Source organism: Pogona vitticeps, chromosome 6, assembly GCF_051106095.1.
Source record: "Pogona vitticeps strain Pit_001003342236 chromosome 6, PviZW2.1, whole genome shotgun sequence".
Classification (NCBI taxonomy): Eukaryota; Metazoa; Chordata; class Lepidosauria; order Squamata; family Agamidae; genus Pogona; species Pogona vitticeps.
The window spans coordinates 120282184-120308881 of record NC_135788.1 but is presented as its reverse complement, the minus strand read 5'-3'; the positions used below and the strand labels follow the sequence as shown (position 1 = coordinate 120308881).

Below are 26698 nucleotides of genomic sequence, written 5' to 3'. Positions count from 1 at the left end.
TTTTTAGGCCACTGTCCCCCCCACCCCCACCCCGGCAAGAATTAGGCGCTAGGAGCCTAAAAGCTGCCTTTCTTGCTCTGTATAGGGGTTGTTTTTCACTCTCACAAGCCGAAAATCTTTATTCCCTAGAAGTAATCCCAATTTCCAAAGCCCCTTCCTTAAGATTTATTCGCTGTTTTTTTCTCTCCCCCCCCCTCACAAGCGACTCCCAGGCTCTAAACTGAATTTCTCCTGACCCCTTGGGGCCCCCCGACCCCAAACAGCCTCGAAAGTCTCCCCTTCCACATAATTTGCACCCCTTCTCACCTGCCCCCCCAAAACACCGATTTCCTGAGGGAAACATTTCTTCTTCTCTGACCCCAAATATTTATTCTACCCAACCAAGGACCCCAAAACACCACCCTTGCCCTCCTCAGGGACACCCCCCCCATAACGTCCCTCATAAACTACAACCGAAATAATTTACCTCATCGCCTCGTTGCCATACAAAGGACTTTGCTGGTCCCATGCCCCCGAACCTTCTCCGTATCCATCAAGGGCGTCCCCCTCCCCGAAAAAAAAAGCATGTAATAAGAGCAAACCCGCCCTTTAACCCCATAAATCGCCCACCTCATATCTTTGTCTTCGGTGCCCGTTTCCCACCTGTACCGAAAGCTTTTTTAAAATAATCCCCGAGGCGTAAATCCCCTAGTTTCAGGCTCTCCGTAACCCCAGGACTACTCTAAACCGGGCCTCCCCGCGAAGGCCAGGCTCCCTTTCGGAGGTAGGCCCCGAAGCCGCGTGCTCTCCTACGCCGAGCGGCCCAACGGCCGCGCGCCCTCTCCCGGCCGAATGGGATACGCGCGCCCGAGGCTGTGAAGGCCACTCCGCGGAACGTTCCACCCGCCTCGACTTTGCTCTCGGCAAAAGCTGGCTCTGAGCAGACTCCCTACTCCTCATCCTCGGCTGTCTTCGGTCCTTGTCGGAAAACCTCGGCACATGAGCCACGCCCCCCCGCCTTGGGAGGAGGCTTTACGTCCCCGCCCCCCCCTCAACTTTTTAATAGGCCGAGGTCTGTGGAATCCTTTCCGAAACTCGCCAGCACTTGCGGCCAGGCTCCGCCTTCTTCCTGGAGGCTGTACCATTAGCGAAGGAGAGGAGAGAATAAAGTTTGGAAGACAGACTTGAGATTTTATACAGTATGTCCTCGTTTGAGAATAAGTCATTTCGTGTATTTATTTCTGAAACGTAGGGATTGGCTTTTTTTCCCAACGCCGTTTTATACAAAAACTCAACTTACATTGCTTTTGAATTAAATCAAAATAACACTTTTCAGCTGTTCTTGCTGCCCTCTCAATTTTTCGGTTTCCCTTTCCTTTAGTTACCATGCCAGCCTTTAGCTAGCTTATTTATATGATCAAGCATGTCTAAACCCATCAGCCAAAAGCGCCATACAGTACTTTACTAAGGAAAAAAAACACCATTAAGAATCCAGGATTTTTGTCCCCCCCCCGCCATAAAATTGGTTTAGCCCTTTCCGCCGCCACCCCAGCCCCGCCTGTAAAGCCTCTTCCGCGTTACGCAAACCACGCCCCCTCCTTCTCACCGCCTGCTCTCGAGGACGCAGCCGCAGCACCGCCCCTTTCTCCCTCCTCACCCTTGCCGCCTAGCCCGGGCAACCCCGTGTAGGGCGGCGAGTCTATTTAAGGCGGCGTCTGAGCTCCTTCTGCTCAGTCGCGCCTTAGAGCGCGGAAGGAGAAGACGGGAGGGAGGGAGAAAGGCGGCTGGACGTGGTCGCGCGGGCGGGAGAGCGAGGGGGCGGACTCTGTTTGGCGCTTTCCGGTTTTTTTAATTATTTCTTTTTTTTTTCCCCCCCCCGCTTCCTGCCGGCGGAGAGACGTGGGTTGGTAGCGGCGAAGAAGGGCCCGGGCCTCGGTTCAAACCGGACTTGGTGGCGGGGGAGGGGCGGCCGCTCCTGCTCCTTCCTTCCTGGCTGGTGACGGACTGAGGCGGAGCGGCGCCTGCGTCACGTGACTCCAGGAGAGGCGCGCCCGGCTCCCGAGGCGGAGAGGAGCGAGCGCGCGAGGCCAAGATGCACGGGGGCGCGCCCTCCGGGGACAGCGCGTGCCCGCTGCGCACCATCAAGCGGGTGCAGTTCGGGATCCTGAGTCCGGATGAGATGGTAGGGGTCGGGTGGGGGGGGGGCTTTCCTTTTTTTGTAATAAAAAAATTTAAATACATAGATACATATACAGATCCGCTGCTTTTTCCAATGGAATATTTCTGCTTTCTGTAGTTTTTGTTTCTTCCTCGTCTGGGATGGGGATTTAACTTTTGCAAGGGTGCAATCAAGAGACGGGGGCAGGCATGCGGTGGAGGATCTAGGATTGCACGTTGATGGGGCGTTAACGCCTTTTGTAAAAATAAAAACATTTTTTTAAAAAAATAATTTATATTTTTAAAATGCAAAAGGGAGGGTCGTTTGCTCAGCCGTGAGTTACCTCCATGGATGTTAACTGCAGGTGTAACTGCTTCTTCCCTTCCTCCACTGCAAGATGATTTCTTGACACTTGTAGATCTTTTTTATATCTATATTGATTGATTGCACAAATTAAAATCCCACATTTAATGTCAGGTGTGAGGCAGCATCCATTTGTCATTTTTGTACACACACATATATATGTGCAAGTATGTGTCTGTGTATATGCATATGTGTATGTACAATATGTGCATGTACGTATATATTTCTGCATATATACAGTAGTGTCAAATGGATGTTACCCCACACCTTGCATTAAATGTGAGATATTGTGCAATCAATTTGGAGTTAATTTGTCCAAAAAATTCACTTTTTGCTATACTCTGTACCAGGTTCTTAGGCTTGATTAAGAGTGGTCTTAGGTGGTCTGTTCTACAAATTCTGCATCACAGCAACCTCTTTGCTGTTTTTCTCAAATATTTTGCTCCATTCTGCATGGGTAATGAGGAAATCCACAAAAAGGAACTTATGCATTTCACAGTTGTTTGTTTTTGCTTGTCATTTTTCAACTAGTGTGGTAAAAGTGTGTCATAGATAGAGAAGTTTTGAAATTGGCCTTATAATAAGAAGTAAAGTCAATTGCGTATTTTCATTTTTACTTTTTTAAGTGAAAAATGTCCTAATTGTAGCTTTACGTTCTTGAGAGATTTTATTTTCTTGTAAATTTGGTCAGACGGTCGTTTGGCCGATGATATATTTGAAGATCACTGTGTTCCTATTTTTATGTTCTTGCACCTGTACCAACTTAAATCTTTATTTAAAATATTTTACCTCGCCTTTCTCCTTAAGGCAGCTTACATCACTAAAAAAACAATATTTGAAGCTAAAACCAGTAACTATACAAATACTAAATGGTATCAAGCAAATGCTAAAAAAAAGTAAACAAAAGCAGCATCAAAAACACATTTAAAAGCAACGAAGCACAACCGTCCCTTAAAAAGAAACCCCACTCAGGCAGCCGGTCACCAAGGAAAAGCCCTCCTGGAGAGAAAGATATTTATCTGCTTGTGGATCTTATAGTTGTAAGAGTCTATGCTATTAACTGAAGATGCTGTTGTTGTGACACCATATTTTCCTGCTCTTTTCTGAAGTTTTCCTTTTCTTAACAGATCCCGTAGATTGGTTTGGTTAATGATGTTCTTGTCTTCCTTTTTTTCCTCCTCCCCCTGTCAAGAAACGAATGTCGGTGACAGAAGGGGGCATCAAATACCCTGAGACAACAGAAGGGGGGCGCCCCAAACTGGGGGGGTTAATGGACCCTCGCCAGGGTGTCATTGAACGGACCGGACGCTGCCAGACCTGTGCAGGTGGGTGCGTTGCCTGTCATTTCACAAGGGGGGGGGGGTGGAGAATGAAACAGTCTCCATGGGTGTATGTTGTGTGTGAGTGATAACTGGGCTGGAGGAATAGAGAGGCTCACAGCGTCTGTTCGCGTCCTCTGGCAGGCAACATGACGGAGTGTCCCGGCCACTTTGGTCACATTGAGCTGGCCAAGCCTGTCTTCCACGTTGGCTTCCTAGGCAAGACCATGAAGGTTCTGCGCTGCGTCTGTTTCTTCTGCTCCAAGCTGCTGGTGGACTCGGTGAGTTAAAAAAAAAAGGACTCGGAGCTACAGCCTTGGAAGGAAGTCCAGGTAGTCGGCTACTGCCCGCCCTCCAGTTTATAGTCACCTGTCGGGCAGGGCTCTCTCATTTTCTGTCCTGTCACTTTAAAAAGAGAGAAAGAAAAGCAACCGCCTCTTTTCTACCTGCTAATGAGCCTCTTCACTGGGTTGCTTGTCATTGCCCGCCGCAGGTCGGTGAGCCCTGACAAGCCCGGCATCTGGCATTGTCCATCACAGCCATTTATTTTATTTTATTTATATCCCGCCCATCTAGACCGAAGTCTACTCCAAACTTCAGATAGTGAGGAAGTAAAGTTTCAAGGTTCCTGGGTAGTTTATGTAGGGAAAAAATGCATCTTGGTGTTTTTATTCAAATAATCGAAGCTGGAGTGTTGTAGAATAATATAGTAATCGTAGAACGGGAAGGGTCTCTGTGGATCACTGCGTCCCGCCCCTGCCAAAGAGGCCCAGTGGGGAATCAAACTCCCAACCTCTGGCTTTGCTGCTTAAACCGCTGAGCCGTCCCAACAGTATTGTAGAGTCCGTGGAGTTTTTCCTGCCCGTGAGCTGGTATTCAGAGCGCTTTGTCTCGGCAGAATGCACCCAAAGTGACGTAGTATAGCACTAAAAAGATGGTGGTTAGAGGGGCAGAGGTACTTGTGGGTCTTAGGTAACCCACTTGGGGATGGAAGTGTTTGAGGGGGAAGGGGGTTCAGCCTCAGGAGCCGAAGAGCCAGACAGACCTCTGTGTCTCTGATGCTTTGCAAGTAAGAATGCATCATTGTCCTCTCAGGACTGCTTTGATTGGGATTTCTGCCGTGAACAGGTTGGATTCGGTGGCCCTAGAAGCCCCCTTTTCCCACTCCCCTCTTCTAGGATTCTGTGACTTGGAATCATCCCTTTCTTTTCTCTTTTCTGCAGAACAACCCAAAAATCAAAGACATCCTGGCCAAATCCAAAGGACAACCCAAGAAGCGCCTGACCCACGTCTACGACCTTTGCAAAGGCAAGAACATCTGTGAAGGCGGGGAGGAGATGGACAATAAGTTTGGTGTGGAGCAGCCGGAGGGCGACGAGGACCTTACCAAGGAGAAGGTCAGAGGCGCGACGACTGGCTGGGGAGGGGAGGGCGTTGAGGGCAGGGTCTAAAGCGTGCTGTGCTTTTCACATCAGCCTGTGTTCTGGCTTCTCAACCTTCTTGGGCATTCTCTCGGTGATCAAGCTGTTCCACATTTTGCAATAACCTTTATTGTTGCGTTCCATTAAAATACAGTAACTTTAGCACTGTTGATGCAGACTGACAAAGCAGCAACAACATTGTAAGTTGGCAGTCTTATTTTACTGCGTGTGGTAAATCTTGCTATAACGCAGGAAAGCAGTTGAAAAGTTAAGACTTCTTTTATGTTTACAGAACTAAGTGCTTTAGCCTAATTGGTCTCTGCATTCCACTTTCCTAAGATAACGAAGCTGTTCCTCTGGGGAGTTTGCGTTTGAAGATAGCCAATTAAAGAACAGTTATCTGGGGTGTTAATATAGAAACCTTTCTCTTAAAAAAATGCTAGAGAATCACATCAAGTCTTTTTGGCCTTTTTTCTAACAGAAAAGGCTTTGCATTAAAACTCTGTTACTTGTAGTAGCTCAGAGTATAACTGAATGTATATGAAAATAACTGAGTATATTTGAAAACTAGTATCCGTTGTATTGTGTATACTGAATAGAAAACTTGGCAGCCAGAAGTAGTGATTTTGGGGCCAGTCCACTAGAAGTCTTTTTCAGTACATTCAAGTTGCAATATTTATTTACTGTCTTGAGGAACATTTGTTCCAATTCCCAGGGGTTAAACCACTAGCAAAGGTACTCTGGATGAATTCCCAATTGTTGCCATGGATAATATATTTAGACTACACTTCTGATGGTAATTTGTAATATATTACTTCTATTTGGCCCACTCTTCTTAAGAGCAAACCCATTCCTCTGTTGAAAGGACAGAATAAAATTAGAAACAGGTTGTTACTGTTCTTTTTTGTTTATATTGGTCAGACAGAAAAGAATCTGCAGCCAATGTTTAATCGGCACTTAAGAACTTTTTATATGAAAGAATTGTAATGTGACACATTCAGTAACAATGTAACTGTAATTTAACACCATGAGAAGATTGATTTTATTCTGTTTTATATTAACAAAGTTAGTTATACGTAAACACTTCCATGGACATCTTATAGGCTAAGGTTGATGGTTAGAAACGGTTTGTCCAAAACTTTATTCAAATTTTGCTCCATTTCATTGGGATTCCTCTTGAATTGAGAGAAACACCCTGTGAGATATATTTAATGAATTGTTCAGTGCATTTATGATCGAGCTGCTTATAGAGTCAAGACGAATTTGGGCCAAATAAAGCAATTAAATTCTCCAGTCCTTTGAAACTTCTCTGAGAGCAGCACCTTCCCCCTTTCCTTGCTCCCTGGAAAGAGTTGTCCATTCAGTTCATCCTGCCTCAATCCACGAGAGCAGGCCTCGCTCACAGTTTTGCTCCTTTTCCTCCTCCTTCTCCCCAAGGGCCATGGTGGCTGCGGGCGCTACCAGCCGCGGATCCGGCGCTCCGGCTTGGAGCTGTACGCCGAGTGGAAGCACGTCAACGAGGACTCCCAAGAGAAGAAGATCCTTCTGAGCCCCGAGCGGGTGCACGAGATCTTCAAGCGCATCTCGGACGAGGAGTGCTTCATCCTCGGCATGGATCCCAAGTTTGCGCGTCCGGAGTGGATGATCTGTACCGTGCTTCCTGTCCCGCCGCTTTCCGTGAGGCCGGCTGTTGTCATGCAGGGCTCTGCCCGCAATCAGGTAAAGCACCAGACAAGACAGGGCTGAGCAGGGAGTGGGAATTGGAAGCGCAAGGAGACACCTGGCTCTCGCGCAGTTTTTTTTTGTTCCGTCAGGTCGAGATGTGTCTTCTCTGACGGGCAAGGGTGGCTCTGAAGGGCTTTGAGAAAGCTCATTTCCTTAGCCTTTCTTAGAGGCACTAAGATTGAGCCTGCAAGAGTCCATAGTCAGAGAGAGGCTCTTCCACTGAGCTATTGTATCTTGGCTTTGAACGCAAGTGATTTGGTCACTTGTGATAAAATGACAGGGAGGGGATTGGACTGGATGGCCTCGGTGGTCTCTTTCAACTCTATGCCTCCCGCAGGAGTTACATCCTTAGCTAGGTTGTACAAAGATTTAGGCTTGTGCATTACAAATAACTGTGTTTTAACTTTGTGGGCATGACATTGTATACATAGGTGTAATTTATATAGGAACTGGTGATCAGAGGATTGTCGATTTAAAATCGGAGCCCATGAACAGAGGGCAGCCCCTGTCATGATGCTCTGGTTGCATCTGTTTCCTCTAACCTGTTTCCTTGAACCTGGCCATCCCTCCCCCCCAGTGTGTTGGGGACTACCCAGGACTGAGCAGGGGGGTGTTGGTGGGAGTTGTCGTCCAGCACGGACGGCAGGTGTGGGTTGGAACGGTCTGGCTTGCCATCCTAAAGTTCTCAATGCGTTGGATTAACGTGAGATGTTGACAGAAGGTCCTTGGTGCCAGATGTACCTCTCCCCGGCTGAATGCTTTTTCTTCCATTGTCCCTCTCTCTGCCTTGACTCCAGGATGACTTGACTCACAAACTCGCTGACATCGTAAAGATCAACAACCAGCTTCGGAGGAACGAGCAGAACGGAGCAGCTGCTCATGTCATCGCTGAAGATGTGAAGCTGCTGCAGTTCCACGTGGCCACCATGGTGGACAATGAGCTCCCTGGGTTGCCCCGTGTAAGTGACCCGGGGACCAAATCCCAAAGGCCCTCTGCTGTAGGAGACTGGCTGTTCCCTCTGAGCTCTGCAGGTGTCACCGTGTCCTTCCAGATGGCTCCTTTCAGGGCAGACCCCGGATCTTCTTAGGCCCACTGCTTTACCAGCCCTCCTCTTTGGCGGTGCTGGCTGTGACTAATGGAAGCTGTAGTCCAACCTCTGCTAGATACTTGAATCTCCTCTGTCCTCCTTTGAATGGCTACTCAGGGAGAGGCGCTCCAGGGTTGTCTTGGCTCCCTTAGCAGGGCTTTAGCTTTGAAACAAAATACTGTACATGGAAATATCATGTAAGGTGTAAAAATATATATATATATGCTAAGGTAACCCAGAAAACTTGCTTATCAAATAGTAGCCACAGAGAAAAGGGCATTTATCATTTACTTACCCTTGAATTGAGGGGTAGATGAATGGTACGTCTCCAGATGTCCTTGGACTGTGGCCCCGTCTGCACTATAGCCAGCCTCGTAAGGGGTGATGAGGCTGCTGTAGCCCAGCAACACCCAGGGAAGCCTCCCTTGGCTCTCTTTTCATTCACTGAATTGTTCAGAAATGGCTCAGCAGACGACACCAGAGAATTGCTGTTAACTTGCATGGGTTAAGGAGTAGATTCGAAGGCTGGCTCAGTGTCTCCTGAATGGCTCGTCACCAGCAGGCTTAGGGGTTCCCCCATGGGTCCCTGCTGTTGTTCTCTAGGCAGGGCCCTTGCCGTCAAGCTCTGCTCTCACCCTACAAGTGGGAAGAGCCCCAGCTCCTCCGATGGCCGTCGCCCCAGCCTGCTAGAGCACAGCCATCCCTTCTCCCCCCCCCCCTCGGTTTGACAACACGCTTGTCTGTCTTTTTCCGCAGGCTATGCAAAAATCGGGCCGTCCCTTGAAGTCACTGAAGCAGAGACTCAAAGGGAAAGAGGGGCGCGTGCGTGGGAACCTGATGGGGAAGCGTGTGGATTTCTCTGCCCGGACTGTCATCACACCGGATCCCAACCTGTCCATCGACCAAGTGGGGGTTCCCCGCTCCATCGCGGCCAACATGACCTTTGCTGAGATCGTGACGCCTTTCAACATTGACCGGTGAGATGTCATCCTCACCCCGGAGGGTCCCCCATGGGGGGGGGTGTTAGTGGATGGAGACCTGGGCCCTCCCCTCCCCGGATCCAGGCTGACCCCTCTCGATCCCTTCAGGTTGCAAGAGCTGGTGCGCAGGGGGAACAGCCAGTACCCTGGAGCCAAGTACATTATCCGGGATAACGGGGACAGGATTGACCTCCGTTTCCACCCCAAATCCAGCGACCTCCATCTGCAGATTGGCTATAAGGTCAGTGGTGCAGGGGGACAGGCGAGAAAGGGAAGTTCTGGATGAGGCAGCAGGGGAGGCAAAACTTGGGTGGGGGACTCGGCAGAGTGGGCACCCCCCCCCCTTTTAAAAAATTTTTTTGCATGCAATCCTTTGGAAGTATGAAATGCCCAGAATGTAACTGCAAGAATATTTTTGATATCTTGAGGCAGAGTATTTTATCCAGTTGAATACCTTTCTTTTTCTTCTGGCTGTCGGAAGGTGTGCATTCTGTACTTTGGAGGTACGTGACCTGGGATGTCTTCCCTCTCTTTTCCAGGTTGAACGGCACATGTGTGATGGGGACATTGTCATTTTCAACCGGCAGCCGACGCTGCACAAGATGTCCATGATGGGGCACAGGGTCCGCATCCTGCCCTGGTCCACCTTCCGCCTCAATCTCAGGTGAGCAGGTGGCCTCTTTGAGCACTGCTTTGGCCAAGTATTTCCCGTCTGCCCCCAGCACATGGTCTCTGCTGCAATTCCGAAAATGCAGGCAAAGCTATTCCTAGGAGAGATTATTTTTCTCACTCTTGCTATAAGACTGGCTCAAATGACCTGGTTTTGGAGACTCGTCCACCTGTGGGGCTTCTGTGTCTCAAACTTGTGTCTTACCCAAGTTGGAAGAGCTCTTACAAGATCTGTGAAAAGTGAGGTATTCAGTACAGGCCGAAAGTGCCGGGAGGAGATTGAAGGGGGAAGGCAGCCACTTTCTTTCTCTCCCTCGTGGCGGTCGGTCAGGGTGGACCTCCAGTGGGCCTCTTGGCTAGATCTGAGCCTCATGGGCTTGTTTCTCTGAACTGCAGCGTCACCACCCCTTACAACGCGGACTTCGATGGTGATGAGATGAACCTACACCTCCCCCAGTCCCTCGAGACGCGGGCAGAGATCCAGGAACTGGCCATGGTGCCCCGTATGATCGTCACCCCCCAGTCCAACCGGCCGGTCATGGGCATCGTGCAGGATACTCTGACAGCTGTCCGCAAGTTCACAAAGAGGGACGTCTTTCTGGAGAGGGTGAGTAAAATGGGGAAGCTTTTGCAGGGAGCGGAAGGGACTAGGGTGACGTGTTAACCGGAATTATTTTTCCCCCTCTTATCATGTTCATTGCCATTTTTTTTTCTTACTCCATAACAATTGGTAGAGAATTGGACGCTGTGCCTGTTTCTATGTAGGAACATGCCACAGACTTAAAAGGGTCTAGAGGTTTTCAGTTTAAAGCAAAAAAATAAAAAATAAAAATAAAATAAAATCTTGTGGCTCCGCTTCCAGGGTGAAGTGATGAACCTGCTGATGTTCCTCTCCACCTGGGATGGCAAAGTGCCTCAGCCGGCCATCCTCAAGCCTCGGCCCCTCTGGACCGGGAAGCAGATCTTCTCACTCATCATCCCTGGTCACATCAACTGCATCCGTACGCACAGCACCCATCCGGACGATGAAGACAGCGGCCCTTACAAACACATCTCTCCCGGAGACACCAAGGTGCGCCTTGCTTTGGGGTCATGGTTGGGAGAAGGGCGAGAGGGTCCCCTTTTCCTCTCCTGGCGGATGATCGGAGAGGGGAGTGGTGGTCAAACGTACTTGATGAAGTGGGCAGAGCTGGAGCAAAGAGATGTTCCAGGAGAGCAAGAACATTCTTCCACCGCCTTTCCTGGGCTCCTGATTCCTGCCAGCTTAGCTATCTTTTTGTCGATTGGATCCCCATAGCCATGCCCTTCCAGACAGAATTAAGTTGTGTTTTTTTTAAAACAGAAACTTGGAGACAAGAAGATTTGCCCTAGAAAGGCATGTCTAACTTGCTCAGACCAAGTTCTTAGGTTTGTGCTGAACAGAAACTTGGATATTACAGTCACTGATAACATCCAGTTTCTGTTCTGTCTCCCTCTTTATTTGGGTTTTATTCGTTTGTTTATTTGAGTGAAGAGTGAAAAGGAGTAGTGGCAGAGGGGAGCCCCAGACAACTAGATATATATTTGACCTTGAACTGTAGCAAAAGTGCCTGAGAAACATCCTTGAGGGAGGGAGTTAATCCCAGGGATCTCGCTCAGGGAAGGCTCTCTCCTTTAATGTCGAAAGACTGTCGAGAAGGAGGCCTGAAATGGTGAATGGATTCATGTCAAATAAGACAGTTCTTAGATGCCCAGATCTTAGACTTTCTGGGACCAAAAGGACATGCTTTGGATTCGGACAGGAAAGGTATGAGAGTCGAGCCTGGGTGGAGGAGCGGCTGCATCTCTGGGCACCTCCCAGCCTTCTGGGGAAGGAAGGCACCTCTTTGGGCCTCTGGCACTGAATTCTTTTGTCACCCAATTCCTTCCCCCACCCACCCCCCAGGCAAGGGGGGGGGCGACGACACACAAGTCTCAGAGGGAGGCGGTGGGTTTCCCTTTGAATTTAAAGACAAGAGTAGAGAGAGAGAGACTCGTAGGATTGGAAGAGGGAAGGGTTAGGGGAAGCAGCCCCCCCCCCCGGTGGTTTGGGGGAATCCCTTGGTTTTAGACTTGAGGGCTTAGCTCCACTTCACAGTCCAGGCATCTGCCCCCCCCCCCCAGCCTCTAGCCTCAGGCATCCTCTTGCTACCCTTTCTCTTCTCCAGGTCATTGTGGAAAACGGGGAGCTGATCATGGGCATTCTGTGCAAGAAGTCTCTGGGCACCTCGGCGGGCTCCCTGGTCCACATCTCCTACCTGGAGATGGGCCACGACATCACCCGCCTCTTCTACAGCAACATCCAGACGGTCATCAACAACTGGCTGCTGATTGAAGGTGAGCCGCGGGAGGTGGGAAAGGGCGGGGTGGCGGGAAAGGGTGGGACAGCCTGCAGGGGACGTGCCCAAGGGGACCCTGGCTGTTGTGATGCGGGGATGATGTGAGTGGTTACCCTGAGGCTCTTTGCCAGGGCGCCCCCTGGAACGTCTACGGTAGAGGCGGATCTAGGGTGGGGTGGCTTTACGGGAGGCAGAAGCTGGAAGCATGTGGAGGCCAATAAGAAGTGCTGCTTTTTTTCCCCCTCCATGTTTTTGTGAGAAATTGCAGCCTCTCCTGTCCACATAAATTGGGTCATTGTTCAGCAGCCCTTCCCCACCTCCACCCCGATAGCCTGTAAGGGAGTGAAGGTTTTCTAGATCCCACAGAAAGGGGACTCGGGGTCAGGCAGCCCCCCTCCCCCATGGAAATGGCTGCTGTCTTTACCAGCTTTGCTCTGGTGTAAAGTTCCCCTGTTGCATTCATGACACACACACACACACCCAGGCGCAGGAGAGCTCTCATCTCTCAAGCAAAGAAACGTGAAGTTTTGTATGCTGCTTTCCTGGCTTTAAACCCTCGGGCTACTTCTCGCAGGTCACACCATCGGCATCGGGGACTCCATTGCTGATGCCAAGACCTACCAGGACATTCAGAACACCATCAAGAAGGCCAAGCAGGATGTGATAGAGGTAAGAAGCGGGGAAGGAAGGAGGAAATGGGTTCAGCACCAATGGGGGGGGGCTTCTTTTGCCCTGGGGTTGGGCTGTCAGCCAGGGAGGTAGAAGCCTTTTAGGGGCAGGGGCACAGAAGGAAAGACCTAGGCTGTCAGATGGGGGAGGACTTATTACAGAACACACACACACCGAGGTAGCGAGGGGAGGAAAAGTCTTCCCCCTGAGCCACTCATTGGCTTCCGAGCTTGTTTGCTTTTCGTTTTGAAAGTTTTCCCAGGGAGGCTTATGAAAGCAAAGTTCAGAAAGATTCAGCAATCAAAATGTTTATTTCATTTGTTTTATGAGTTTCAGACATACGGTTGTGGAATGGTGGGGGTTAGGGTTCATATTGCAGGAGGACCTCCCTATTTTTTATTTTTTTGCCTGCAGGATCATTTATTCACACTGAAACCAATCTCCTGTAATTACGGAGATCCTACTGTAATGACCTCCCAGAGTAGTGGCCCCACTAAATCTGCTGGGATATAAGTATCAAAAATAGATAGACAGATAGCAATGCAAAATAAATTAGGTAGATTGATAGATGCATGCTGTACGTCTTGCTGGGGGCACCGGGCCAGAGAGTGCACAGAATATTAATTGGGAGAAGACCAAACAGCCTATAGGTAGAAATAAAGAACGGAGTACAGCATCTCAGGGATCCCGGTGTGAGTCCGCAACACTGTTGTGCAACGTGTTTTTTCACTTGGAAAGGTGTCTCGCCACCTTGTGTTTCTTAGGGTTGAGCAGGGGAATTTTTTTTTTCCTGTTTAGAAGAGGTGGGGCTCTTCGCCCGACCCTTGGCCTTGGTTTTCTCAAGGGGGGGGAGCCCGTTCTGAGCCTTTTTCTCTGGCCAGGTCATTGAGAAGGCCCACAACAACGAGCTGGAGCCCACACCTGGTAACACCCTGCGGCAGACGTTTGAGAACCAGGTCAACAGGATCCTGAACGACGCCCGAGACAAGACGGGTTCCTCCGCCCAGAAGTCCCTCTCCGAGTACAACAACTTCAAGTCCATGGTGGTGTCGGGCGCCAAGGGCTCTAAGATCAACATCTCCCAGGTAGGCCGGCCGTCAGGCCCTGCCCAGTCCTGCTGCCAGGCTCCAAGCCAGACCATGGGGCACCCTGCCCTGCCTCCCTGTTACACTGCAGCTACTCCACTGACACTCCCCCCTCTGCCCGGGGCATGGCCCTGACTCTCTTGCCCTTTGCTCCCTCCCGCAGGTCATTGCCGTGGTGGGCCAGCAAAACGTGGAAGGGAAACGTATCCCCTTCGGCTTCAAGCATCGGACGCTGCCTCACTTCATCAAGGATGACTACGGTCCCGAGAGCAGGGGCTTTGTGGAGAACTCCTATCTGGCCGGCCTCACCCCGACCGAATTCTTCTTCCACGCCATGGGAGGCCGAGAGGGGTTGATCGACACAGCCGTCAAAACAGCAGAAACAGGCGAGTGGGCGCAGGGAAACAGACCTGGGGGCAGGAATCAATCAGCAGCCAGCCATGCCGTGGGGCAAGTCCTTGACTCTTAGTAAAGGAGCAGATCTCTCGGGTAATCCTGTTTTAAAAAGCTTCACCTGCAAGCCTGGGAATCGAGGGTGGTTGCACCGCCGAGGGCTTTTTCAGCGTTTGCTCCAACGTTTCCATTTTGGGGTTTGGCTTTGGTGATTACACTGCAATGAAAATCGAGGGCTACATTGACCCACGGCACAGACGGGCTGGCAAATGGAGTTAGGAAGTATGGAGGGGGGGAGAGTCAGTGAAGGGCCAGAAATTGACGGATCTCCATCTTTCAACCCTATCAGGTTACATCCAGCGCCGACTCATCAAGTCTATGGAGTCGGTGATGGTGAAGTACGACGCCACCGTGCGCAACTCAATCAACCAGGTGGTGCAGCTGCGCTACGGCGAGGATGGGCTGGCCGGGGAGAGTGTGGAGTTCCAGAACCTGGCCACCCTCAAGCCTTCCAACAAGGCCTTCGAGAAGAAGTGAGTCCCAGGCTCTGGATTGGTGGCCACTCTGTGTGTGGGCAGAGGAACAGCTGTTTTTCCTCTGTGGCTCTTAGGTTCACCTGGGAATGGTACTGTCTTCTGTCTATGCAACAGGGGCCCGTCCAGCATTTTGTGCCAATGGGCAGTGGGGGGGGGGGAGGGTTTGAAGGCCCTCCTCCTTCACTTGAAATGGGTCAAATGAGTGGGTTATTGGGTGGCTCCCCAAGGAGACCAGAATGTCTTCCAGGACATCTGAAATTGAAAGTTTCTTTCTGAGGCCTGTCAAAAACCCCCAGGGCAGTCCCAGCGGGAGCCCCCCTTCACAGGTCTCTGGAGAGGGTGGGGGGTTGCATCCTCCTTCTGGCGGGAAGTTTGGATGATGTTGGTTTAGAGCACTGGTTCTTAACCTTGGGTTACTCAGGAGTTTTGGACTGCAACTCCCAGAAGCCTTCACCACCAACTGTGCTGGCTGGGGTTTCTGGGAGTTGCAGTTCAAAAACATCCGAGTAACAAAGGTTAAGAACCACTGGTTTAGAGGAAGTAGGGGAGACGTCGCCGGTGAGGGCAGCCCCAGGCCTGAAGGCTGCTTGCTTGGCATTCATTCCTCTTAGGTTCAAATTTGACTACACCAACGAGCGGGCCCTGCGGCGCACCCTGCAGGAGGAGATGGTGAAGGACATCCTGAGCAACGCTCACATCCAGAACGAGTTGGAGAGGGAGTTTGAGAAGATGAAGGAGGACCGGGAGGTGCTGAGGGTCATTTTCCCCACGGGAGACAGCAAGGTGAGGCCCATCCCGGTTTTCTTTTTCCTCCCCTCTGGGCACCCGGGCCTGCACCCAGAGAAAGGGTCCCGAGGTCTCTTCCGGTGGCTTCCCCATCGGTCTCCACCCTTCTCTCTCCACCCGCCTAGCTGCATGTTAGAGCTTTGGGGGAAGGAATTGCATCCATGGGTTTTCTCCACCCAACCCACCCCAGCATTTATTTTCTGCTGGCATCTGCTAAATCTCCCCCTGGTGTTGTTCTCTCTCACGCTTTGCATCACTGAGGGTCCGTCTGCCCTCACAATTTGCAGTCTTCCTTCCCCTTCTGCTGGCACTGGGTAGAAAGGGAAAGCGAGGCTATTCCTGGGGATGGCAGGGACAAGGCAGCTTCCAGATCACATGAAAACCCCCACCCACCCCCAGTTCTTGGTTCCTGCTGCAGCAGCTGATGAAGACCTCTCTTTTCCCCTAGGTGGTTCTTCCTTGCAACCTGCTGCGGATGATCTGGAACGCCCAGAAGATCTTCCACATCAACACCCGCCTTCCGTCTGACTTGCACCCCATTAAGGTGGTGGAGGGTGAGTTTCAGGAACTGTGTGTTGGGGGGTGGTGGAACAGGGAGACGGGACCCTTTTGGTTTTTTTTGTTTTGGCTTGGGAAAAGGCCCTGCCTTTGTATGTGTCTTTGCTGGGTTGTGTAGAATGTAAGGTTTTGCTGCTTAAAACCCCCAGAGCCCAGTGAACCTACATCTTCTCAGTGGCCAACTCAGGTGAGATGAGAAGGGAGAATCCTGTATCACCCATTGAACCGTGGGGTGTTTCTTTTGCTCTATTTAAATGGCTTTTAAAGAACTGTTTAGCGTTCAGTTTAACGTGACAGTCCCTTAAATAGGGATTAAGTAAATCCAAGGGAATGCATGAAAGCAAGTAAACAGATGGGCCTCAAGCGTTAGTGGCAGGCAAGGAGTGGGAGCCTCACCTTTTCGCCATTTCCTCCTCAGGGGTGAAGGAGCTCAGCAAGAAGCTGGTGATTGTGAACGGCGATGATCCCCTGAGTAAGCAGGCCCAGGAGAACGCCACGCTGCTCTTCAACATCCACCTGCGCTCCACCTTGTGCAGCCGGCGCATGATTGAGGAGTTCCGCCTGAGCGGTGAAGCCTTTGACTGGCTCCTGGGTGAAATCGAGTCCAAGTTCAACCAGGCCATCGTGAGTGCCACCCCCTTCTGCCCCCCGCCATCCAGAAAGTGCTTTGTTTTCTGCAGGAAAGGGAATCCTGGTGATTGCACCAGGGAGGTCCTGGAACGGGAGGTTAACCTCTTGTTTCAAAGAAGGCAACTTGAAACTCTCGCTTGCCAAGTTGCCTTTTTTTTTTAGAAGTCTTGGTTGAGGTTGATGACAGTTTAGGGTTTTAACTACTAAGTTGTACTTGTTAAGATCATTGAAGGAGAAGGTTAACGTCTCCAGAGGTTTTGGGATCATGTGAACCTGGAATAAAGCTTGTAATGCTGTATTCCTGTGCGGGTTTTTTTTTAAAGCATAAAAGGCGTGGATTTATGTAGTTGGAAGTAGTTCTTTATACAAAGACATGCCAGAACCAGTTGCTTGACACCCCCCCCCCCCCGCATGGGTGCTTCCTTTCCTAGGCTCACCCAGGCGAGATGGTGGGCGCTCTGGCTGCCCAGTCCCTGGGAGAACCGGCCACCCAGATGACCCTCAACACCTTCCATTACGCCGGTGTCTCGGCCAAGAACGTGACGCTGGGTGTGCCTCGACTCAAGGAGTTGATCAACATCTCCAAAAAGCCCAAGACCCCCTCGCTCACCGTCTTCCTGCTGGGCCAGTCGGCTCGCGATGCCGAGAGGGCCAAGGTAAGCAGAGGGCGGGAAGGCCGGCAGAGCTGCGGAAGCAAAGAGGCGCGGGGCGTGGAGGAGAGAATTCTAGAGGCTGAAAAGGGACAACGTCCGCCTGCCAGGGCAGTTCAGCTCTCCCTGCCAGCAGCTCCAGTTCATTAGGAGCTTCTTATTTAATTTAAGCCACTGTTTAGTGTCTGCTGTTTGCTCTGTGATGTGGACAGCAAGTTTTACTATGTGCCGGGACCATCACCACCACCATTGTCATCAAGCTGGCTGGTAGTAGGGCCTCTAGAATGCGCAAGGACATGGAATGAGGTGTCAGAAGAGGGTGTCGGTTGAAAGAAGGAGAAAAGCGGAAGGCTCTCCCGGAAGTGTTGTTGGCAAGAGGGGGCTCCTTGTTTGAGGGAGGGGGTTTTTGGTTCCTCCTTTGTGTTTGGGGCTTCTTCTTCACCGCTGTCCCTTCTGCGCCCACTCCCCAGGACATTCTTTGCCGCCTCGAGCACACGACCCTCCGCAAGGTGACGGCCAACACCGCCATCTATTACGACCCCAACCCTCAGAACACGGTGGTGGCCGAGGATCAGGAGTGGGTGAACGTTTACTATGAGATGCCTGACTTTGACGTGGCCCGCATCTCTCCGTGGCTGCTCCGGGTGGAGCTGGACCGCAAGCACATGACGGATCGCAAGCTCACCATGGAGCAGATCGCCGAGAAGATCAATGCTGGTGAGGCCCCAGGGGACGATGGGGTGGGGCAGGCATGACTCGGGGGTGAGGATAGGGTTTTCACCCAGAGCGGTCCCGGCTGTCTGGCTTCCAGTCCGCGGCCACCGGTCCCTTTGCTGCTGGCAGCCAATAAACCCTCCTGCTTCCTTCTTCCCACAGGCTTTGGAGATGACCTCAACTGCATTTTCAATGATGACAACGCCGAGAAGCTGGTCCTGCGGATCCGTATCATGAACAGCGATGAGAACAAGATGCAGGAGGTGGGCTGTCTCCCAGAGAAAGAAGGAAGGGGGTGGTGGTCTTGCTGTCATCCCTGGTTCACAGAACAGGCGGGAAGCCAGGGGCCCTATCGCTGAATCTCTTGGCTGCGTGTCGGGGCACGGCAGGGATATAGTAGATCTGGGAATGCAGCAACAGGCCTCATAGGCTCTGCCCTACACTCCTGGGAATGGTCCCTCTAGACCAGTGGTTCTTAACCTTTGTTACTCGGATGTTTTTGAACTGCAACTCCCAGAAACCCCAGCCAGCACAGTTGGTGGTGAAGGCTTCTGGGAGTTGCAGTCCAAAACTCCTGAGTAACCCAAGGTTAAGAACCAGTGCTCTAGACGACCAGAAAGACGCTATGGGGGCCAAAACAAAAAACAAAAAAACCTGTGTCTTGGGTGGGTGAGAGCTGTCCCCCACAAGACCAAAGATCCTCACGTGGTCCAGAAACAGGGCAATAGGTACCCTTACCCTAGATGGATTTAATCGACTGGCTCAAGTCAATAAACAATAGAAAATCAGGAGAAGGTCCAAGTTCACAGAGGCAGCTAAGCCGTTTGGACTGCTCAAAGTGAACGCTGGCTCTTTGTTCTGGGGTGCTCTGGTCTGGTTTGCATTGAGTGGCTCACACAGGCCATAGGGGTGTAGCCGTGTTGTGCTTTGAGGCGCACAGCTGTTGGGCCTGATCCTAGACACGGGGGCGCGCGAGAAAGACTTTTCAGTCCCGTGCACGGTGGTCTTAGACGTTTCCTGCCTTCCCTTTCCTGTTCCTAAGGAAGAAGAGGTGGTGGACAAGATGGACGATGACGTTTTCTTGCGTTGCATCGAATCCAACATGCTGACAGATATGACACTCCAGGGCATTGAGCAGATCAGCAAGGTGAGAAGGTGCACAGGGTCCCGGGAGGGGAGGGGGGTTGTTGCTCTTCAGAGTTCCTTTTCATGTTTTGGGGGGGCACCTCCCGCCTGATCTGAAGGCCCAAGCTTGGGAGAGGCGGTGCTAGCTGTGGTCTTTCCAGCGAGATAAGTCGGGTGCCATGTGCAGCCAGCCCACATTGCTTCACCCCACTTCTCTCCCTTTTTTTCCCCAAACCACGACATGTTCCGGGCAGGTGTATATGCATCTGCCCCAGACGGACAATAAGAAGAAGATCATCATTACAGAAGACGGGGAGTTCAAGGCCTTACAAGAGTGGATTTTGGAGACGGACGGCGTGAGCCTTATGCGAGTGCTGAGCGAGAAGGACGTGGACCCAGTCCGCACCACTTCCAATGACATTGTGGAGATCTTCACGGTAGGCATCGGGGGGGGGGCAGGGGGAGATGTTGCCCCTGGGGGGAGCGGTTTGAGGTCCCATGGTTTGTAGGACACACGTTTCCTTTGGGATGGCACGGTTCGGAAATGGTTCCAGTTTTCACTGCAGTGAATCTTAGTGCGGAAGGCTTATGGATGTTGCCTGCTGTGAGATTTAGGGGAATGCTGGGGTATATCAATAGAAGCAAGTAATTCAGGATCCGTCAGAATGCAGATCCTGAATTACGACGTTCTGGAAGGATGTCACACAGAAGATAGAGCAGGCTTTTTGTTTTCTCCTGCCCTGGAGAGCAGGAACTGAACAGATAGGGAGAAGGGTCTTAAGTGGATCGCAGGAAATATGTCTCTGACAGTAAGAGCCGTTGGAGGGTATAATTGACTTACCTTGGGAGATTGTGGGTTCTCCTTCATGGAAGAGTGGTAAACCTAGCGTTAGACAGCTGTCTGTCAGGGATGCTAATTCGTTCTTTTTTCTTCTTCATTTTTTAAACTTTTCTCTGGTTTGTGCCTGTCACGGAGGACAACGGGTTCACAGAGCAGCAGCACACGGAGGCTGCGTTGTTCAGCCGAGGTCTGGCTCTCTCTCCTGGCTTGGCCTTTAAGGTGTCTCTGGTTGTCTCTGGGCAGGTGCTGGGGATCGAGGCCGTGCGCAAGGCCCTGGAGAGGGAGCTGTACCACGTCATCTCCTTTGACGGCTCCTACGTCAACTATCGCCACCTGGCGCTGCTGTGCGACACCATGACGTGTCGTGGACACTTGATGGCCATCACCCGGCATGGCGTCAACCGTCAGGACACGGGGCCCCTGATGAAGTGTTCCTTTGAAGAGACGGTGAGTAGTTGGGGAATGCAGCAGCTAGACAACCCCCCCTCCCCCCGAATCCTTTCTGCCTGCCATATGGGGTGAAGGTTGAGCATCCCTTGACTCCCGACACCCTTTGGCGTCCCCTGCAGGTTGACGTCTTGATGGAAGCGGCTGCTCATGGCGAAAGCGACCCCATGAAAGGTGTCTCGGAGAACATCATGCTGGGTCAGCTCGCCCCGGCAGGGACTGGCTGCTTCGACCTCCTGTTAGATGCGGAGAAATGCAAATACGGGATGGAGATCCCCACCAACATCCCCGGGTTGGGCGTTGGAGGGCGTGAGTAGTCGACACTCTTGGTTGTACCTCTAGCCAGCACGCGGGGATCATGAAGTGTGGGGCCTGGGCATCAGGGATCTTTGGCCACCTTCGGGGTGGAAGCCGTGAGTCCAGTGGAGTCAGAGACCTTGGCCCAGCACAGAATGTGCCAGGGAGCTGATCTGAACCAGCAGACGGAAATGGGCAGTAGAGAAACGCAGGCAGAAATTGATGAATACTTAACAAAACTGGGTTACCGGTCCTCATGTTGTCCTTGGAAGGAATCCCATGTTTTCTCTATGAGAAGTTTAGGCTGGGCAAGTTGGGGCTTTTGCAAGCTTCACTTGACCTGAGTCTAGGGAGCTTGTGGGAATGGCTCAGGACAAGGTAGAGTGAGGTGGGGAGAGAGAATTGGAGAGCAGGAACCAAACCGTGTGGAAATAAAATTCAGGCTGACTAGGGCAGCTTGATTTGGGTGGGGGTGGGGGTGTGCTTAGAAACTGTAGGTGAGAGCACTGAACTGGGGGAAGAAGGTTCGACTGGCTTCCGGGGTGATCCTCTGCTCCCCCTTCCTTCTTTCGAGGCAGGCAGTTGACAGTAAAGGATACGCCCCCCCCGGGTCAAGGGTGGGAGCAGGAGCCACCGCGGTTCGGCAAAGCCTGAAGGGAAGGGCCCCACCTCATTTGAGCACAGCGTGTCCAGGTTTTCTTCTCTCCTTCCACCCAGTTTGACCCATGTGTTTCTTTTCTCCTAGCTACCGGCATGTTCTTTGGCTCGGCTCCAAGCCCCATGGGTGGAATGTCGCCTGCCATGACCCCCTGGAATGTCGGGGCCACTCCCGCGTACGGAGCGTGGTCTCCTAGTGTCGGTAGGTATGGGTGAGAATAGGAGGGGCGGGCTGGAGTGGGCTGAAAACTGTTCCACCTGGACCAGGGAGCAAGTTGGACCTGGCCTGTTTGGATCCTTGTTTTTGCTCTCGCTGATGTTCCTCTTCCTCGCCAAGGCCTCTTACATGGCAGCTGCTTGATCTCCCCCCCCCCCCCCCGCTTCCCAGGAACACTGCAAAGTAGCTTAGGGTTAAGAGGCAGCCGTGACGGGCGTAAGGTCTCCCAGGGGAAGCCTCTTGGCTGAGGAGGGGTTTGAATCAAAACCTTCCCAGTCTGACCCCAGTGAGAGGGGACCAGGATAGAAGGAATTTCTTGACGGAAAGAGCCCTTTGTCAGCGGAACAGGCCGGCTCACGAGGTGGGGCCTCTCTATTCCAGTGGGGATTTTTAAACCATGGTGGGAGGGCCGCCTGTCGGTGACCCTTCCAGAGGCAGATTTCCTGCCGCTGTGGGGTTGGGCGAGATGGTCCTTGGGTTATGTTCTGTCAGTACAGGTCTGTGATGCTGTAACACCAGCAGTCGGATTTCGCTCACCCGAGCCACCTTCCAGCCTTTTTGTGCCTCTTGATTAAAGCCCTGCAGACTAACTTTGCCGATTCGTGTGTTTCCACATTTGATTGTCAAACAGAGAACTCCCTTCATCGACTGCTTTGTGTGTGCTCAGGGGTATTTTGGATTCCACCCTAGTTCTAAGATGCAGCCAAAGGAGCTTTGAAATTCTCAAGGAGGATGAGGTGCTTTTGAGGCTGTATTTATGCCGATATTCACAGGCTCTCTTGGCGTGGGTTTGGCCTCGGCCAGGACAGATGATGACTTGAACATGCCCCAACAGAGAAGTAGGGATGTGCAGGGCCTTTTGTGAATTGCTTTTTAGAAGCCGCTCCTCCGGAGTAACAAAATTGATTTGCCACTGGTTTTAAGGCCTTTGCTTTTGTTCTCACCAGCTGGCGGTTGGGTCTTAGCTGGTTACTGTCTCTCTGGCTTTGTATTTTGTTCATCATTTTTGAGGGAGAGGAAAAGAAGGGTGAGTGTTTCTTCGGTGAAATGGAAAAGTTAGGCTGGTCTTTACCAGCCTCTGCCAGAAACATGCTGCTGAGCAGCGACGGTAACATGAGTTGTGACAGCCTAGGGGGGGCCCTTCGAGTTGCTGCGGTTGATCAGTGGGCTTTGCTCCTAATTCTGTCTGCTCCTTTCTTCACCTGCAGGGAGCGGAATGACTCCCGGGGCAGCTGGCTTTTCACCCAGTGCCGCTTCCGATGCCAGCGGCTTCAGTCCAGGGTATTCTCCAGCCTGGTCACCCACCCCAGGGTCTCCGGGGTCTCCAGGGCCATCTAGCCCATACATCCCATCACCTGGTGAGTATGGGCGATATTGGGGTGCTCGCCCGCTGTATCTCTCCTCAGTGGGTTTAAGTCCCAGAAGATCAGTTGCAAGTGTTAGACTTAACCAGTGAATAGCATTGATAGACATGGTCATGATTAATTTCATTTCACAACGAGAATAAATAACTCACACCGGTGTTCCTTCCTTGTTTTCTCTAGGTGGAGCGATGTCTCCCAGCTATTCCCCAACATCTCCCGCCTACGAACCCCGCTCCCCAGGAGCGTATACGCCACAGAGCCCCAGCTACAGCCCCACTTCGCCTTCCTACAGCCCCACATCTCCCTCGTACTCCCCTACTAGTCCAAATTACAGCCCCACTAGCCCCAGCTACAGCCCTACGTCTCCAAGTTACTCTCCAACCAGCCCCAGCTACAGCCCCACATCCCCTAGCTACAGCCCCACCAGCCCCAGCTACAGCCCCACGTCTCCCAGCTATTCCCCCACCAGCCCCAGTTACAGCCCCACCAGCCCCAGTTACAGTCCAACTTCACCCAGTTACAGTCCAACTTCACCCAGTTACAGCCCCACCAGCCCCAGCTACAGCCCAACATCACCCAGCTACAGCCCAACCAGCCCCAGCTACAGTCCAACGTCCCCTAGCTACAGCCCCACCAGTCCTAGTTACAGCCCGACCAGCCCCAATTACAGCCCAACATCTCCAAATTATACACCCACTTCTCCCAGCTACAGCCCGACGTCTCCCAGCTACAGCCCAACGTCTCCCAACTACACACCGACGTCTCCCAACTACAGCCCGACCTCGCCCAGCTACTCTCCAACCAGCCCCTCCTACAGCCCGACCTCGCCCAGCTACTCTCCGTCTAGCCCCCGCTACACCCCGCAGTCGCCCACCTACACCCCGTCGTCCCCTAGCTACAGCCCCAGTTCGCCCAGTTACAGCCCCACCAGCCCCAACTACACCCCAACCAGCCCATCTTACAGCCCCAGCTCCCCAGAGTACACCCCGACCTCGCCCAAGTACAGCCCCACCAGCCCCAAGTACAGCCCGACCTCGCCCAAGTACAGCCCCACCTCTCCGACCTACAGCCCGACCACCCCGAAGTACAGCCCCACCAGCCCTACCTACTCTCCGACCTCGCCCGTCTACACCCCGACCTCGCCCAAGTACAGCCCGACGAGTCCCACTTACTCGCCCACTTCGCCCAAGTACAGCCCGACTTCGCCGACTTATTCGCCCACCTCCCCGAAAGGTTCCACCTATTCGCCGACTTCCCCAGGCTACAGCCCGACGTCGCCGACCTACAGCCTCACCAGCCCAGCCATCAGTCCGGACGACAGCGATGAAGACAACTGAGGGGGCGAAGGGGACAGGCCGGCTCTCGCCCCGCAGATTGGTCGGGGTGTGATTTCCGGCTTCCGTGCTTTGCGATTTGATGAAACCCTTTTCGGGAGATGAAAGAACTTGCAATCGTTTCGGTCATGATTCTAGCGAACACTAGCTTTGGAATGGAGTGGGTGCAGAAGGCGGGGGGGCGGGGGGGGAATTAAGCGGGACCGATGTTTGTCTCCTCTTTCTCCTGACAAACCCAGAAAGTTTTTGTTTTTTTGCATTCTTTGGAATTTTTATCATTAAAGAAAATCTTGTAAATGATCGTATAGACTACCTAACTCCATCTGCCTGCCACCAGAACCCTGCCGGGTGACTGCTGGTTAAAAAGGGTGGATATATGTAACTTCCACACCACCAAAAAAAAAAAGGAAAAAGCAGAGCCAATTTTTCTGACTTCTTGTTAACTGTGGGGGAGAAGGAAAAAGAAATTGGGTGTTTTGATGCTTCGGTTCCTTCGGGTTCTCCCTGACTGCCTCTGTTCGTTTTCCCAGCTTCAATTCTTGTTGTGCTTCTCTGTGTAATCTGTTGAAAATTATTTATGTTGGAGCCGTTAGAAACTTCCTTGACTTTAGAAGCCTCGCGTGTTTTTTCTGAGCATCGAGCTCCTTTTTAACTCTTTAACACTTACTTCTTTATCGGGATGGCGCTGATTTTCTTTTGTCCGGCTCGGCATGTTTAGAAGTTCAGAGTGGGTCGCCGCTTCCTGACGAGGAGTTGGAAGGGGTTTGGCGTGGCCGTTCTTGCGGTTCGTCCTCGGCCTCCCCGCTGGCTGTCCCATGTCAGTGGCAGAGAGGAGAGGGGCCAAAACAATCAAAACGAGATGTCGTTCCGTTGGGTGTTTGGAATTCTTGCTTTTCTCTGAGCTCAAAATTGTAACTTTTGGGGAGGGGGGGCAATAAATGTTTTTTATGAACTTGGGGCCTGTTGTGTTTTCCTTGTGGTATAGGAAGGCTTTGGGCTCCTTTCCGCAGCCACACAGTGTTAGGCTCAAGAGACACGTTCAGCCAGGTTTCGGCTGAACATCAGAAAAAAAACTTCCTGTTAGAGCAGTACGGCTCAGGGGGAGGTGGCGAGTGCTCCTGGACAGCCATCTGTGCGATCTGTTTTGATTTAGGTTCCTGCCTTGGGTGGGGATTTGGGCTCCATGGCCGCCTTGGCTCAACTCCTGTGATTATATGGATTAATGGAATTTGCTGTGAAATATGGCAACTTCAAGCAGCTTTTATAGCAGATTTGGACCAAAGCAGCTCTCGGACTTGAATAGTCATACCTCCTGGGGTTTGGTTTTAAGCCTCACCGCAGAGACTGAAAAGTGTGGGTAATAGTGAACGGTTGCGATAAATAACATGGCAAAAGGAAAAAAATAGAAAAACATTTTCACATGTATTACCAGAATTGGCCACTAGAGGGTGCCAGAGACCATGTTATGTATAGCATGCTCTCTGGCTCCTTCTAGTGGCCGGTTCTGGTAATACATATGAAAATAATTCTGGATTTTAAAAAAATTCAGACCATTAATCTGTGGATACTGATCCTGTGGATAATCTATGCACTTGAATTGTCTTTTTTAAAAAAACATGTAATGGCAGTGTTTAGGGTTGTTTTATTCACGGACCATGACAACTGAATTAAGATCAAAAGAAACTCAGTAAACTTGAATGAACAGAAGATTATCTGAGAGAAAGGCTTCAATGCTCAGAAGCAAGTCACGGAATAAGAGCTGAGGTAGAAACTGATTATACTAGAGAAATTGTTCAATGAGGAAGTCCAAAGCAAAGTGTCAGATGAAGGAGAATTGCATTAAGGATTTTTTTTTCACCCTCCAGGAGAAATGTTTCCTGCCTATTAGTGCAATTTCATCACCCCGGGGAGAGCCACGGATATGTTCCAACTTGTTTATAATGATGGAAGCCTTTTTGCCCATCTACTGTCTTCCGCCAGGGTTTCGTGTTCCCAGGTTGGGGGGGGCAGCATTCTGGGCATTGCAGTCCGAGATAGTAACTTAACCGAGTTTTGTCTTAGAAACTGCTAGGCTTCTGCTCTGAGGTTGCCGTCTCTCCCCCCCCACCACCACCACCACCACTTGGGTCCTGTGATGAGAGGCGCAGGATTCTATTTTAAGGCCCTTCTCTCAGACCATCTGAGGTTGAAGTCACGACTGGCTCTCCGACTCGTGATGGGTCCGAAACCAGGAGGAAGGAAGAGGGGGCCCCCCACCCCTGCGTGAATCTCTTTTTTTTTCCCTGCAAGAGAGGAAGTGGCCCGAAAATTACACGGGACGATCGCACGCTCGGACA

General features: G+C 51.5%; 1 protein-coding gene across 2 annotated transcripts; it reads left to right on the top strand.

Annotated features, from left to right (window-relative positions):
* The first annotated feature begins 1929 nt into the window (after nucleotides 1–1929).
* Nucleotides 1930–24775, top strand: POLR2A (RNA polymerase II subunit A). Of its 2 annotated transcripts, none has more exons than XM_072977166.2 (29): nucleotides 1930–2161; nucleotides 3693–3825; nucleotides 3964–4100; nucleotides 5043–5216; nucleotides 6678–6959; nucleotides 7763–7924; nucleotides 8810–9030; nucleotides 9142–9274; nucleotides 9573–9697; nucleotides 10099–10309; nucleotides 10565–10774; nucleotides 11889–12057; nucleotides 12634–12728; nucleotides 13610–13813; nucleotides 13977–14199; nucleotides 14556–14739; nucleotides 15354–15525; nucleotides 15977–16082; nucleotides 16505–16710; nucleotides 17148–17372; nucleotides 17837–18083; nucleotides 18243–18343; nucleotides 19123–19227; nucleotides 19460–19642; nucleotides 20290–20493; nucleotides 20616–20802; nucleotides 21536–21649; nucleotides 22873–23022; nucleotides 23209–24775. In XM_072977166.2, the coding sequence occupies exons 1-29, from the start codon at nucleotides 2072–2074 to the stop codon at nucleotides 24363–24365; spliced, it is 5910 nt and encodes a 1969-aa protein (XP_072833267.2). In that variant the 5' UTR covers nucleotides 1930–2071; the 3' UTR covers nucleotides 24366–24775. The 2 variants fall into 2 exon arrangements, with proteins under 2 accessions (XP_072833267.2, XP_072833268.2); XM_072977167.2 differs by having other exon boundaries at nucleotides 21536–21653; nucleotides 22877–23022.
* Nucleotides 24776–26698: the final 1923 nt, after the last annotated feature.